Source organism: Athene noctua, chromosome 7, assembly GCF_965140245.1.
Source record: "Athene noctua chromosome 7, bAthNoc1.hap1.1, whole genome shotgun sequence".
Taxonomy (NCBI): domain Eukaryota; kingdom Metazoa; phylum Chordata; class Aves; order Strigiformes; family Strigidae; genus Athene; species Athene noctua.
Genome location: NC_134043.1, coordinates 25,735,168 through 25,749,938, shown reverse-complemented (window position 1 = coordinate 25,749,938; position 14,771 = coordinate 25,735,168). Strand labels below are relative to the sequence as shown.

At 40.0% G+C, this 14,771-nt stretch overlaps 1 protein-coding gene across 1 annotated transcript in view; it reads right to left on the bottom strand.

Annotated features, from left to right (window-relative positions):
- AGPS (alkylglycerone phosphate synthase) overlaps positions 1-14,543 on the bottom strand; it is a 59,913-nt gene extending 45,370 nt beyond the window's left edge. Inside the window, exons 1-2 of the mRNA XM_074910109.1 lie at positions 14,321-14,543; positions 2,605-2,694 (exon numbers count right to left, since the gene is read on the bottom strand). Coding sequence (XP_074766210.1) covers positions 2,605-2,694; positions 14,321-14,520 — 290 coding nt within the window. The 5' untranslated portion in view covers positions 14,521-14,543. The remainder of the gene's footprint in view (positions 1-2,604; positions 2,695-14,320) is intronic.
- Between the last annotated feature and the right edge of the window lie 228 nt (positions 14,544-14,771).

Here is a 14,771-nt window from a genome sequence, read left to right as displayed (position 1 = left end):
AGACAGACATAAGTCACAGCATAGGAGGAGTTAGTGAGTTTACTGCACAGAATGTAAAGCATGGCTGCTCAGGAAGCAAGCTTTGTATGTACACTGACGGTGCAAGAAGCCCCCTAAAGACCTCCTCCCCCCACACACCCCCCAAAAAACAGGTTTAGTTGCTCCAGCTAGCAAGTATCATCTACCCCTGGAGAGATGGTAGAGTCTATAATAATATTTCACACATGGAAAAAGCATCGTTTGTTGGGAAAGTCAACATCACTTTCATAAAGGGAAATCTTGTTTCACTAACCTTTGGAGTTCTATCAGTGTGTAAAAAAAGTGAATAAAAGGGGACACAGTGAATATTAAATTCCACACTCCTTTATACTTCCACAGGTGTTCACCCAAAAAGCTATTTATGAAACTACACTGCTACAATACTGAAGGAAAGATCCTTCAGCCTGTAGAAGAATAAGGTAAAAAGCAAAGGGCAGAGTTTATTGATCACTGTCCTAAGACAGACTCAGGACTGCAGCTTGTCACACACTGGTACTGGGACCAGTTTTACATAATGTCTTCATCAGTGATCTGGATTCACCAGTAGATTCTCCAACTATTTGACTAATATTAAGCTCTTTTGGGGAGACAGATACACCACCGATAGAAACTCAGGACCTTAAAAAACCTGAGCAGACAAATGAAGATAGAAGATAGGATGTAGATAATTGCAAAAGAAAAAAAAAAAGCATTACCCGAGTATTTTGCAGAATCAGACTGGTACTCAGTATAGAAAATCATGACATTTTCACTGACAATATGCAGCAGCCAACAGTGCTATGCATCAGCTGGGCAGGTATAAGAAAGAAAACCGTTCATCTCTGCTGCTCTGGAGAACCCTGGCTTGAGTGCTGCATGCAGTTTTTGCCCCTGTATCTCCAAGATGTAGTGGAGCTAGAGATGGTTCAGAGAACAACTCTAAAGACCAAGGGGCCTTACAAGCAGACACTAAAGGGCCCAGGACTCATCAGCATGAGTCAGAGACAGAGTGGAAGATAGGGCACAATTGAGTCTTATATAAATCAATAAAGCAGTAGATAGGCTGAAGAACTATCATTCACCTCATCCTGCAACACAGTAAGGTATACCTGGTTTAAAACACGAGTACTTCACAGAACAGTGACCTGGAACTTGCTGCCATGGGATGCTATAGAGGCAGACAGTGTCAGCAGACTTGAAATCTATTAGACAAATTTACGGACAACAGATCTGTAGTGGATACCTAAAAGGACTAGGCATCTACACATTTGCAGGTGCTTATTCTATTCTCACTGCAGACACTCTCCTTTTACCACTGTGACAAACTATTCCATAGGAACTGCACTGATGTGGCCTAACAGGGCATTTCTAAGATTACCTATTAGACAGGGAGAAAGAATGAAGATGGGGGAAAACTGCCATTCTCCCCCCATTCTAGAACAGCAGTCTCGATGCTTCCTCCTGAAAAAAAAAAATCCAACTCCGGCCCTTTACCTTTTTTTCCTTCAAAGCACACTGCATAGATTCTGTGCACCATAACCCACCCCAGATAAACTAAAAGTATCAGGTGAAAGAATGAGTCAAAGTCACAAGAGTCAGAATCCTGGAAAAAGGTTGAGGTCACCAAGAACTCCCTAATTTTATACAGTGAACTCGAGTGCCTAAAATAAGCCTTTGTATTTTTATCTGGGACTGAAAATTAAGAAATTAAGGATTGAAGCACTCAATATCCCAGTTAGTTTTTTGCAGCTTCGATTCAAACTAGCTCATGCTAGCTTACACAAACTCAAAGGCCAGGAGTAAATTTTTCTGAAGAATAGTACTTATTTCAAACTTGTTTCTCTTCCTTATTCTTTTTCTTTATTCTTACAAAAATCAAATTCTTTAAGCCAGGGAAGAGACTGTAAGACCACTTTCCACTGAGGCAGAAAAAATCCCAAGATGTCAAATGACAGGCTTAAATCCCACTGGAAGAAAGTTAAGAGATCCCCAAGTAGACTTAATTTTAACGTTATTTCCTAAAAAAAAAATTCTGAGAAAAACAAGCTTGCTGTACAAAGGGTTAGTAGGCAATAAATCAGAAGAGTTTGAAAAACTGAAGAGCAGTTTTCATATTTAAGCTCAGAGGATAAAGTAGCTCCATGCACAATGGTTAAGAAACCTAAAACACAAATTGGAAGTTTAATAGAGCAACTTGTTGACGCTCAAGAGATTCTCAAAACTACACTAACCTGTTGCATGTTATCTAAAGCTCTAGAACATGGTGCCGATTTTCAGTCTGATTCCGTTCTCCAAGGGACATTTAATGCATAGAGTATATCAAGTTACAGAGAAGACTCACATTAATTTGTCTTTATAATACTTTTAATAAACCTTCCAGTAAGCCACACAGTCTATTTTACTACATGTTAGACTACTGTGTATAGAATTTGGTAAACTTGTTAAATGCAGAACAACTAATAACCTAGTCTATGAGATAAAGCAAGGTTTTTTGCCTTCTTTAGATTAACTCAATAGTGCAGTTCTTAAACTCTTTTCAAAAAAATGTTAAACGAGGTACTTCAGTTATATTAATCTTCAACTTACCTTTTTCCTGTGAATTCTGCTTGACCCTTCTTATTGAAGATGAATTTGGAGTCATTATATCCCCATCCATTCCACTTCAGAAGTTCTTGCCTTAAAGGAAGAAAAACATATAAGTACAAATGTTAGCATATTGTAAACCCAAGATGATTTACAGATACAAAACTTTGGAAAAAAATCTTATCAGCTAACAATTCAAGAAATCAAGTACATATCAAAAGTGCATAGCTTAATAGAGCTAAGAGTACTTCTGCAGCAACAGCCATTACTCCTTCAGATTGCACCTTAAGACTTGCAAAGACAAAATGTTTTATAAAAACAACCACCATCTTAAATCAATACACACTGCATGGCATCATTTTCAAACTCACAAGAGTAATGTTTGAAAGATGTTTGTTTAAGACTACACATAAGTACTAACACAAAAATACATAATAGCTGAATATTTTCAGAATAAAAAAGACAGCTAGGATTATTATTTTCTGTCAAGAAAATAATTCTAAATTTTAGTTTGACATCACTATGGTAATCCCACTGCACTCAGTAACATTCACTTGATGAGGCATTCAGACATGTCTAAACTGAAAATATATTTTCAGTTAAATGAAATTCAATTCAATGAAAATATATTTTGAAAAGTCAAAAAACCAAAATCAAACCAAGAACTGCAAGAATAACATACTAAATACAACCTGAATGTGTCACCATAAGAAAGGGAATAAAAAAACCCAAGCACACAACCACCAGAATACAACCACAAAATTGAAACACCTTAAGCACAACCATACCAAAACAGAGGATCTCAATTATGATAAAGTCAGAAGTTAATCAGTGTAAACATATTTAAGACTCAGAGATACACAAAGAGTAATTACATATTAATCTAACTTTGCCTAAAAAGTTTGCCATTTATTTACATTAGAGATTAAGTACTGACCTAACAATTCAATTTTAGTTAATAAAAGGACCTAAGTCTGAAAACAGATGATTTATCTCACTCCATTACAGTAAATGTAGCTCTTTTCTTTGACTGTATGATGTAAGAGTAAGATGATCAACGGTTACCCTTTCAAAAAGGCCTCATGATTCAGAGAAAGAACTGCCTCAAGTCAGTTTTAACTCTAGTATTACATATGAGATAACTGGTTGACGATTGATTAGCAAAAGCCTTCATTATAAAGATAATATTAACATAGGCTGCTGATATAGTCAGTGTTATAATTAAAGACTTTGCTTAATCAAAATTCATTTTCTTCAAACTGCCTGTACACAAGGTTTTAATCAATCAAATGGAATGTATTTCATTACAATTGTTTGAATCAGACATTTAACACTTAAGCAAACTTTATAGAGCAGTTTCAGTACCCAGTAACTGATACAGTTTTGTGAAATAGCCAGTATATGTTGTTCTTCCACACTGAGGAATTGATTCTAAGATTTCAACCAAAATTAAACTGTTTGAGCAAACATCTGTCCAGATACAGCTGCCTCCTCTCTTGATAGACTTAATCTTTAGACACAGAGTGTTCACTCAAAAAGGGGCAAGGATCCACTCATGTTCAATAGCACAGGAATGCCATGTGCTATTGCACTGACATAACAGGTTATGAAGAAGTGTTCTTAACGCACATTATGCAGTTTGCCTATTTTCACACATACTCCTATACTCTATATACACCTATATTTATAAATATTGTGGAATTTCTTATAATATATACAAAGACACTAAGTTACACACAACTGAGCTGTTCGCAGCTGAGAGTAAGCCAACACAAGTGGGCCAACTCAAATGACATTTATTTTTTTAAACCAAATGTTCCCCTCAAATCCCCATCATTGCAGCCTTCCTCAAGGCAAGATTTCTCCCTCTGCTGACTAAATGTAGTATTTCTGTATACCTGATCTCTGTAGTTTGTCAAATCCTGTAAAACAAGGACTTGACTTGATATTAAGCAAGATTTGAGGAAGGCTCAAGCAGTTTCCCTCCTAATTTAGAGGTAAATCCTCTTGCAAGGCAGTGTCAAAATAAGTATGCCAAGTATGATGCATGAAACAGGCTAGAGAAACTAGCTGCAAAGCTGGAGACAGACTGACCAAGACACAAAAGACCAGGCTCTAAAGGAACTGGTGACATGAGATAAACTGATAACGTGCAGCTTTGAAACTATCATTAGTCCTGATGTCAGTACAGATAGATACCTCCCACAAAATCCAGAGGAGGCACTATCAAGGCACTGAAGACCCAGATAGGAGGTCTTTCTGCTAAGATGACTGCATTCCCAGTTGTTTACCTTTTCTAAAGGCCTGCTTCTCTAGGTTGGTGTTAAACTGCCCAGTGCTTTCATTAGGCTTTAAAATACAGAACACAGGTTAAGATTTTTTAACCCTTAAGCATTTATTTTCAGGTTGAACTATTCCTGAATAAAGTTAAGTACACAAAGGTTCACTCTGCCAGACAACATATCTCATTATTGGTGTGATAAGAACAATTAAGTTAAAAATCTAACATAACAGTTTGCATGTTTGCAGAAGAACAGCTGGTTCTAAAACATCTCAGCTACCTCAAACACAGCATCAGGAGATTTACCCCCCACACCCACATAAGGGGCAGTATTATATCTTGTGACAGGTGAACATCACAACAAGTCAAGCTTTTAATTTTTATATTCAAAACTATACTAAGTCTGAAGTTTGTCTGGAGACAGGTTTTGTAACAAGATACCTTACTTTTTATTCTTTTGTTCCACCATACCAGAGTACTGTCAGTTCAAGAACTGCTGTTTGATTTACTTTATTGTAGTTCCTAGCCTTCATGCCTACATGCTAAGAACAAGTTAGAGGAAATTCTGAATGCAGGTCCCTAAAAAACAAGCCTAAAAAGAGCAGATTTTAAAAGACAGACTGGTTAGCTCTGATTTGTCTGACATGGCCTACAGGAAGACATAGCTGTTTAAATCTTCTGGCATACCATTCGAAAGGTATGCTCTTTGTGAACAAGAGTTGGTGAACCACAAGACTCAAGAGAATTACCTTCAGCACAGACAAAAGCAGCAGACATCCAAAGGAGGTCTGCAAGCTTCCTTGACTTTCAAGGCAATGGCAGTGTTATACTGATACAATTCAAAGACCTTAGATTTTTAGGAAGATGTTATTTATTAGTTGACATATTATTCAGAAGAGGTACAAGCAGCTCTGCAATATAGAAGTCAGGGCAGTATGTTGTTCTTCCCCAGGTCTGTCTCACTAACCCAGCTCCCTCAAGTATGGGAAATACACTTAATATATGCCTGCTCTGCAATTCCTCATCTCTCCAGCTTACATCTGGAAACTAAAACTGTAATTTGACAGAATAATAAGCAGCAGAAGGCAAACAAGGAAAAAAAGTCTTTTTCTAATCACAAGTGTTGTAACAGCATTCCTCCCTCTTCTTCATTTTCATACTGCCCTTTTGCAGATTTATACTGTCACCATTCCTTTGAAACAGCTTTTCACACCCCAGCTCGTACAGCACTCCCACTGTCCTCTGTAATGCCCTGGTGTAGCAATTAGACCTACCTGCCAGATTAACACTATGCATCATGTTTACCTTGGTGTTCAAGAATGATCCAATCTGTGACTGAGCAATCTCTGTAGCCTTCTACATTTCGCAACATTTTTGTTCCCAAAATCTCAGTGTTAAACTCATTCCTAAACAGTATAAAGGGCAGAAAGAATTGCTGAGCATCTGCAGACCTGAGCACACATTAAAAAGCTCACTCCATGTACAAGCAGTCAATGTATCCAAACCCGGCTCTGAGACAAGGGACTCAAACTACACATTGACCTGCAGCTAGTATGTACCACCATTATACCTACCGAGAGGATATATAATTTGTGAAAGTCTAACACTTCAGTATTTCATACCATCTGAAACAAAATTTTCCTTGAAGTAATAGTTTCCATCCTCATTCTTAAAAAAAAAAAAAAATCAAGAATTTGATGGCAAAACAACAACAAAAAACCCTGAATATCATCTGAATAACTCAAAACATATTAAAAGGTTTCATGCCTCACCCTGAAAAAGGAAAGATGCTCATTTTGGCTTACTCAGCTGATGTGTTCATGCTACACATGTTCTATGTGTAGCAAGACATCATTTACATATCCTTCTATTTTTCTTCCCAGCCCCTGCTCCAAGAATATATATAGGCAAGACAAGTTCATCACCATTTGGTATTATTCTTGCTTCAAGCTTGATGCCACTCAGCTCTGTATGGTACCTTAATCGTCTCATTTAAAGAGAACACCTTTCCTACTCAGCAGATTGGCTTCAACAAAGTATCAAGCTCACTAACTCTACTTTCAACTTTGACAGAGATATGGATATTTTAGCTAGAAATAGTAGGCAATGCCCCATTCTTTCTTGCTTTCTAACTTAAAAGCCACTACTGAAATGTATGAAGTACTATGAAGCAAAGCTTGCTTAACTTTTTCCAATATATATTTTTATATATACACAAAATTATATTGCCTGAAGGGAAAAAACTGGAAGTAAACAAGTTACCATGGAAACAGTGACAATAGGAGATAAAAAACAGCGTGACTAGGTTAAGTGAACTTAAAAATTTCACTTTGAGCACAATGCCCAACACTAAAATACTACTTTGACTTGATGCAATAAAGATTTCCACAGCAAAATATTTGTTCAACAAGTGTTTTCTGCATTTTTCTGGAAAACTGGCTATGGAATAATCAAGGAGACATTGGGCAGGACACAGTTCAGGTCACAGCACAAGGCACTATATTAAGGCCCCAAATGACCACTTAGGTGCCCACAAACTGGGCAGAGGCTCATGAGATAGCAGAGTGCCCAGCCCGGGGAGGGCAGGAAGGCTGCCCTGGGAACTAGTGCTCCTGTGGCATCCAATCACTCAGCTGGGCAGGTGGAAGCCTCTGGACCTACACTATTTCAACAAAACTGTACCTGCCAGCACCCTCCAAATCTCGTGTTTTAGTGAGAGGCACTGTGACTGGCTGAAAAAGTTCTTGTCTATCCCTAGGAAACAGAAGAGCAAGCACAGGGTCTCCCACAGGTATCCACACTCAGCATCTGAAGTTCAACCCATGTGGAAATTAAACTGTGGATATAATTTTCCAGTAGTTTCAAATTCACAAGTACATCGCAATCACAATTACAACTGCCAGTCAAGAAGAGTTTTATACTGCAAAAGTATCACCAACAGAGTCTTTTATTTTCCAAGGTCTAAAGCACATTGATATTACAACACCAGAATTAAACAGAGATTTTTCACTTAGGGTGGAGTTATGAGATTATGTTCAATGAAATATCAGAACCAAGACAGAGTCATGAATGAACCCCAAACACTGCCATCACATGATTTAACAAAGAACAGAATTGCCTCATTACACAGACATACCATCTAAGTGCACAAATGCCAACAAAACTTCCCCCTTCTCCAAAATAATATGAAGATCTGGTACTTTATACACAAAACCAAGACAAATGAGCTAATTTACTCAAAGGACAAGTTTAACATATTTTCTTCAGAGAAAAGCAAAATGAAAGTGCAGTTCAACCATCAGTGCAACTCAGAGCACAGGCAAGATGCTCACACCAATTTCCTCACAATAACCACCAGCATCTTCAATTCAATCACCAGCTGATGCTCAGCATTAAAAGAACATATACACAAAATCACAGACACTCCTGTTCCATGATCCAAGAATCAGCACATTCTTGAAAATGAGCTTACAGTGGCAGTTTTAAGGGCTACCACATGGCTAAAGCACCAGTATTTGCCTAATGTAACACCGCAAAAAAGTCCTGCAGGTTGTAGAGTTCTTGCAGAACTGAGCACATCGGTGCAGTAAGACTGAGGCAGTGTTATGGTGCTAAAGGGTTACAACAACAAGACATTACCCACCAAACAGAAACTCCTCAAAGCCTACCTCAGCTGGACTTTTGGTTACCAACTCAGACCACCAGCTGCAAATTCAGAATCCTTTCCACAGGAGATGCCAGAAGGTCACTCTCCCTCTCCTCTGGAGCAATCTCTCTGTTGGGGTTAATAGTCACACTTCTCAACCAACTCAGCAAGCCACTCCAAGAGTGTTTTCGAAGCCAGTAGTAAATTAGCATCAGGGTCCTGGAAATTAGGAAAGGAGATGCAGCCCAAGGAATCCCTTCAAGAACCACTTTGTGAAGGCATGATTTATCTGGAAAAGAATGTAATGCTGCAGGCAGGGAGTGTCTGCTGTGTTTGTCATTCTTCTTCCCTCTTGGAGGATCTTCCCTGCAGCAAACCAAACGTAATCGCTCTCAAGCATGAAGTCAAATAACATCTGTTTTATAACCTTAGACACATTCAGGTTCTGCAACCCACACTTTCAGCTAAAGCCCTGAAGCAGCACATACACCTGATTCAGTTGCTATTCTGTTTGCTGAAATAGCAACACAAATTGGGATCCATATTTACAGTTTAAATTCACAGTAAGCAGCCAATGCAGACAAGATTTTAGGCATAAAACTTCAAGGGTTTAGGTACTCAAAAGCACAGTGTGCTTTTTTTTAAAAAAAATGTAAAATGTTCAGATAAAACAAATGTTAACTCTCCTTACATATGTTCCTAACCTCAACTATTTCACTACTCTTCATTTCACCACACTGTAATAAACAAAGCCCCAAGGAAATTGGTGTTTCTCTAGTGTGCTTTCTATGAAAGCTTAAGTCAGTTAGGGTGTATTAAGGATTCAGGAAAGCCAAGACATTATAACTAGACTTCTCAGTGTACACTTAGTCAAATGATGTTTCTTAGGCAACAGAACACTTTACTAGAAGCTATCTCTATTCCACCTACTACTTCAGTTGACAACAGTTTCATTTTTATCTTTTAAGAGACTGCTCTACTACAAAAATGCACATATATGGCTACTTCCAGGCAGTAAACACAAAGATTTTTCAAACACTACAGATCAGTCTTTTGAGAAGTATTTTTTGAAAGCTTGCAAACCCAGGAAATCTGCTTCACTACCTCAAAAAAATCCCACAAGTTAATGAAAGAATCAACTGCCTGCCATTTATTTGCTCAAGCAAAATAAGCTCCATTCCTGAACATCACTGTTTTACCTATTGTATAGAAAATTTGTAGCATGCTCTGTAGTAAATACATCAGGTGACTGCTGAAGAAAACTTTTTGGCTTATACCATCAACCCTGAAGACTTGACAGTGACAGCCCAATTTTGGATATAACAACACTACAGAGGCATCGTGCATGTTCATCACATTGAGCCTACAACTGATTTTTAACTTCACATTATTTGTTCTCCACTAAGAGATGCAGTAACATTTCAGGAAAGTCTGGTTGGCTGCAACCTGTTGTGTTACACACGCCCTTACTTTACTCCAACTTGAAGTAGCTTCTAGGAAGTCCAAGTAATCAGTCTATTGCACTAACAGATCATTCTATTCAGTTTCAATAAACAAACCGAGTTTAAATAAATAGCTATATATACACACACATTCATATTCTTGTACAAAACAGTTCAGATCTCAGTAGATATCGAGAAGTCAATCTACAAAATTCTTTCAGTTTTTGCTGTAAACTGCTGCCTGCTTTCATATAATAATCCATATTGTACTTTACATATTAAATGTATTTTACACTTCTGTCTAGGGTTTTTCTAATAAAATTTAACCAATATATCTAGTTTGGTTTATTTGCTATCAAATGATTTAACAATACATATTAAATTCTTACAGATTTCTTCTGTTTCATTAGCCTTGACTAGTAATTAATGGCTTTGATGGCATCACAGAGCTTCTGTGAACTGCCACATCTTCCTCAATACAGCAGGCTTACTCTTCTGATTTGTTAAGACTCCCTAGTGGCACTAGCCCTTTCCTTCTTTGTCATAAGTTTCCACCACCTTAAGCTCAGAAGTCAGCTGTGCCAGGATTCAGTTTAGCATCAAGTATTGCTTAAACACGTCTAAAGAGTTAAGTGTTTATAATAAAGATTGCTGAGTATTGGTAAGATAGGAAGCCTCTGATGTTACTTGTTAAATTAAAGTAGCATCAACTGTTCAGAAGTTAATTCACATTGCTGCTTAATAAAGTCATTACCAGCAAGAATTGCAAGTCTGTATGAGGGTACACCAATATTAACACATTACCCTGAACAACCTGGGTGTGAACTTCACACAGAACAGGCAGCTAGCTATACACTTATCCCTTGGTTTACCCCAGATAACAGTAAACCCATAATAAAAGAGACCCACAAGCTTCTCTTCATCCCACAGGAAGGAAGCCTCTCTACAAAGGAGAGTAAAATCAGGAAATCCTGCCCTGCTTTCTCTTGCTCCAGGACAGAAAAATTTTAAGCCTACAAGCTACCGAGTCAACATTTAGTTACACTAAATCAATACTCCCTTTTAACAAGGACTAATTGTTTAGAATGTTATAATACAAGCTTTTATGGCAAGATTAACATCAGTGCATGCTCCACCTCCAAGGCACTTACTTTCTAGCATTCATAACAGTTACTCTGGTACAATCGTGTTCCTGGAAGTTGTAGCACCTTACTGTTTTCACAGCAGTACAAGTTGAACAATTTGCGTACTTAATCTTGAAAATAACTAATTTTTTAACTCATGTCTCACCAGCAAACAGAGTTTACTAAGAACCTGTCTACAAAAGTCAACAGCGTAAGAGTTGAGAAAAAGTCATTTCAAGGAAGAATTCTTTTCCAACTCAATTTTCTGAGTATAGTTTTTCAGCATGTGCATCATCCTCTTAAGGCTTCAACACACTGTATAACTATGATCCCCATCTTCCACTGTAACCCTGAATTAAAATACAAAATTCAAACCAGGAATGCCAACAATAAATAACATCTCTGCACTCTTATAGTGCCTAAGGTTCCCCTCAACAGGGTACTCAGATAAGTATAGAGTTGCTTGTCTTTTTAGGGGAATTTTCCCATCTCAGTAACCATCATTTTTTAAATTAGGAAGCATATTACAATCTTTAAATACTTCAATTGACAAGCACATTGTTTAGCCTTCAGAGGCATTTTTATATGGAAAAAGGAACAGTTAGATGGGCACCCACAGACTCTCATTCAATTTCACATACTCTCTTTCCTCCCCTCACTGGTGATGAATGTCTGGATAAGATCCTCAACAGTTTGGTTTTTGAACTATCAACAAGAAAGCCATGCTTCTGGCAGGTCACTGCCTAATGACTATTGGCTAAAATTTTCTGTGATCAGAGACATACATCTAAAGGACTACAAAGGGGTTTTTTTTGGTTATAGAAAGCCCTCTATTCTGCAGAAGAAATGCAACATGAGGAGAGCGCACCTAAATCTGGTACAACAGTGTCTAGCCCTGGCACAATTTCAAACACTACAATAAAGACATAACTGGCATAATGAATGAAAATTTTGCTTAAAGTACTTTTGGCTGCAGCTTTGCTAGGAAAAACTTAAGTATTACTTCAAAAGAGGCAGAAAAGCTGAATCATCATACAGAAGACTGCAAGAAAAAAGCATCTGGGTTTAGATTGTCCTAATGTTGTTGATAAAAGCCATGCAGTATCACTGTACCCCCCTATAGGTCAGTTATTTTTATCAGATTTTTCAATCAACCTTCTAGGTCTCATTAATAGAACAATCAGCTCCAGATTAGCTTGAAGTCACTAGAACAGGACTCAGGTGTTCATCACTTGTCACCTCCAAACCACTACAGGCAATAGAATTGTCTTTCTCCCCATCACTCACTTCAAAACCTGGGTATTATCCTCAAACACAAGTTCTATGTAGATCCTCATATCCAAGCTATATTTAAGTATCAGAATTTTCACATGCAACATCTCAAATGTGTTTCAACCTAATCTCAGATGTTTAGAGGTAATCTTAAAACAGAGATACAGCTCCCTTTAATGTTTCTTTTGTTTCTACACATATAAAAAGGCTGGGCTCTAGGTTTATCAAGACAGTTGTACCTATGCTGTGAACCAAGCTTTCAGAAGCTCCCTTACACCCACAGCAAAGTATCCAGCAACTGTACCATTTTGATTATAAACCCCTTGAAGCAACATAATTTTTATTCTTAATCCAGAACAAGTTATTCAGAGTTTTAAAATTATGATCCTATAGCAAATACCACTATGGGAGAGCAACATCAATAACTTGTAGAAGTACAGATGATAAATTCACTATGCCTGTGTTTCCACAGAGAAAGAAGCAGCCCTTGGGTCACACACATCTTCTCTCCTGCTCTTCGAGGGTGCAATGACTGGCTGTAGAAAATAAGCAATAACCCATTTAAATTAAATCCCTGTATTTATTTCAGGTATTTTTTTCAGAATCAATGATGTCTTCCTAAATTCAGACCAAAGAGAAACTCAATATGGAAGGCAACAATTTTGTAATGACCCCTTTCTCCCAGCGAGCTACACTGTTTGACACGCTGCTACAAAAGCATCAAATGCCCCTCAGTGAGAACTAAAGGCTTTCAAAGTTGTTAACATCTGACTACATGCTCATGACATTCCAGTCCTCCCAAAGCAAGCATGCTCAGCTTGTGGCCCTGGGCCACAAATGGCCTGTTAGAATAATTCAGGCTGTCGCTTACTCTCTTCTTGAAAGAAGCTGAGGGCACACTATGGGCTGAATAGATTTTCCTCAAAGAAGCAGCAACTCTCTTATCCACTACTTGCCCTATCTGTCTCTTTACTGCTTCCATACACTAACATACTAGCTCCTGTATGCAGCTCGATGGAGGGCAGTAGGTCACCTATAACCTAAACCTTAAATGCTCTTACAGGGTAGCAAGCCAACACACATATAGAAAATCCACAGCCAAGAAAGGGGAAATCACATAACAAATACAAGTTCCCCCCAGCAAAAAGGGGTGCTCATGATGATAAATTACATGAAACTATATAATGGTATTACAATTGTAGCATTTAAAAGATTTTACTAGAAAGATAAATCCAAGAGCCAGTGAAACAGTTTTAAACTGTACAATATGATTATTTGTCTTTCCTTGGTCCCATATGACCTGAGATTCCTTACTACAAAATACGGTACGAGACAGAAGAGGTAGTTAATATGCTTAAAACTATTCATTTCTAAGAAACTTGAGTTAGAATCTCACAAACGGAAACAGTTCCAGCAGCATTCGTATACAGTGAAGGTTTCGTATGTCTGTGAACAGAGGAGGACTGACAGCCCATACACAACCCTCGCTTCCCACACGTGCTGCATTCTTCACTATAGCAACCTCAAAGCACTTTACACACTGAACCTCCTCTCCAGTTATTAAGGTGACTACGAACCACTTTCCATTTCAACACGATTCCACTTACTACAGACACAAGGAAGAGGCTGAAGACCACCTTCTTTTGGCTTCCTCCAGTCCCTACAGCGGTGAATCGCTTCAGCACTCGACCCGCGTTCGGGCCGGCCCTCGCCCTCCTCCCCGCCACCACCTCGCAGCGCTGCCAGCCCCGCAGCGCCCCGCACAGCCCAGCGGGGCCTCCCCCGGGCCCCCTCAACCCACGCCCGTACCCGGGCGGGAGCGAGACCGCTCTCCGCAGCACAGGCTGCCCTAACCCCGACCCGCACCGACAGGCGAACGCCCCGGGAGACCGCCCGGCCCGGCACGGACCGCCCCGGGGCCCGCCGCCCCGCGGGGACCCCCGCCCGCACCCACCGCTTCCTCGGGATGGAGCCGGAGGCCGGCCCGGCGGAGCCCCCCTGCGCCTTGCAGGGGTTCGGGGAGAGCGCCTCCCGCTCCGGAGCCCGCGGCGAGCCCCGCAGGTGCCCGGAGATGATGCGCAGCCGCCGCCGGGCGGAGGACGGGAAGCCGCCGCCGCCGCCGCTTCCCGCTGCCTCCTCCGCCGCGGCCGCCATCGCGCTTCCGTGTTGTGCCGCCGATCGCCGCCGGGTGAGAGGTCGGGCGGGCGGAAGGCGCCTCCCGCCGCTCCCTCATATGGGCCGTCCCGGCAGGCCCCGCCGCCCCGCGGCCCGGCCCCGCCGCCCCGCCCGCCCGCCTCCCCTCAGACGGCGGCCGAGGACGTTGCTTCGGAGCCGGGGCCTGTGTCCGTAAGCAGTCGTGCAGCCCGCCAGAATAGCTGCCTGCCTCAGCAGTTCAGGGCTTACGT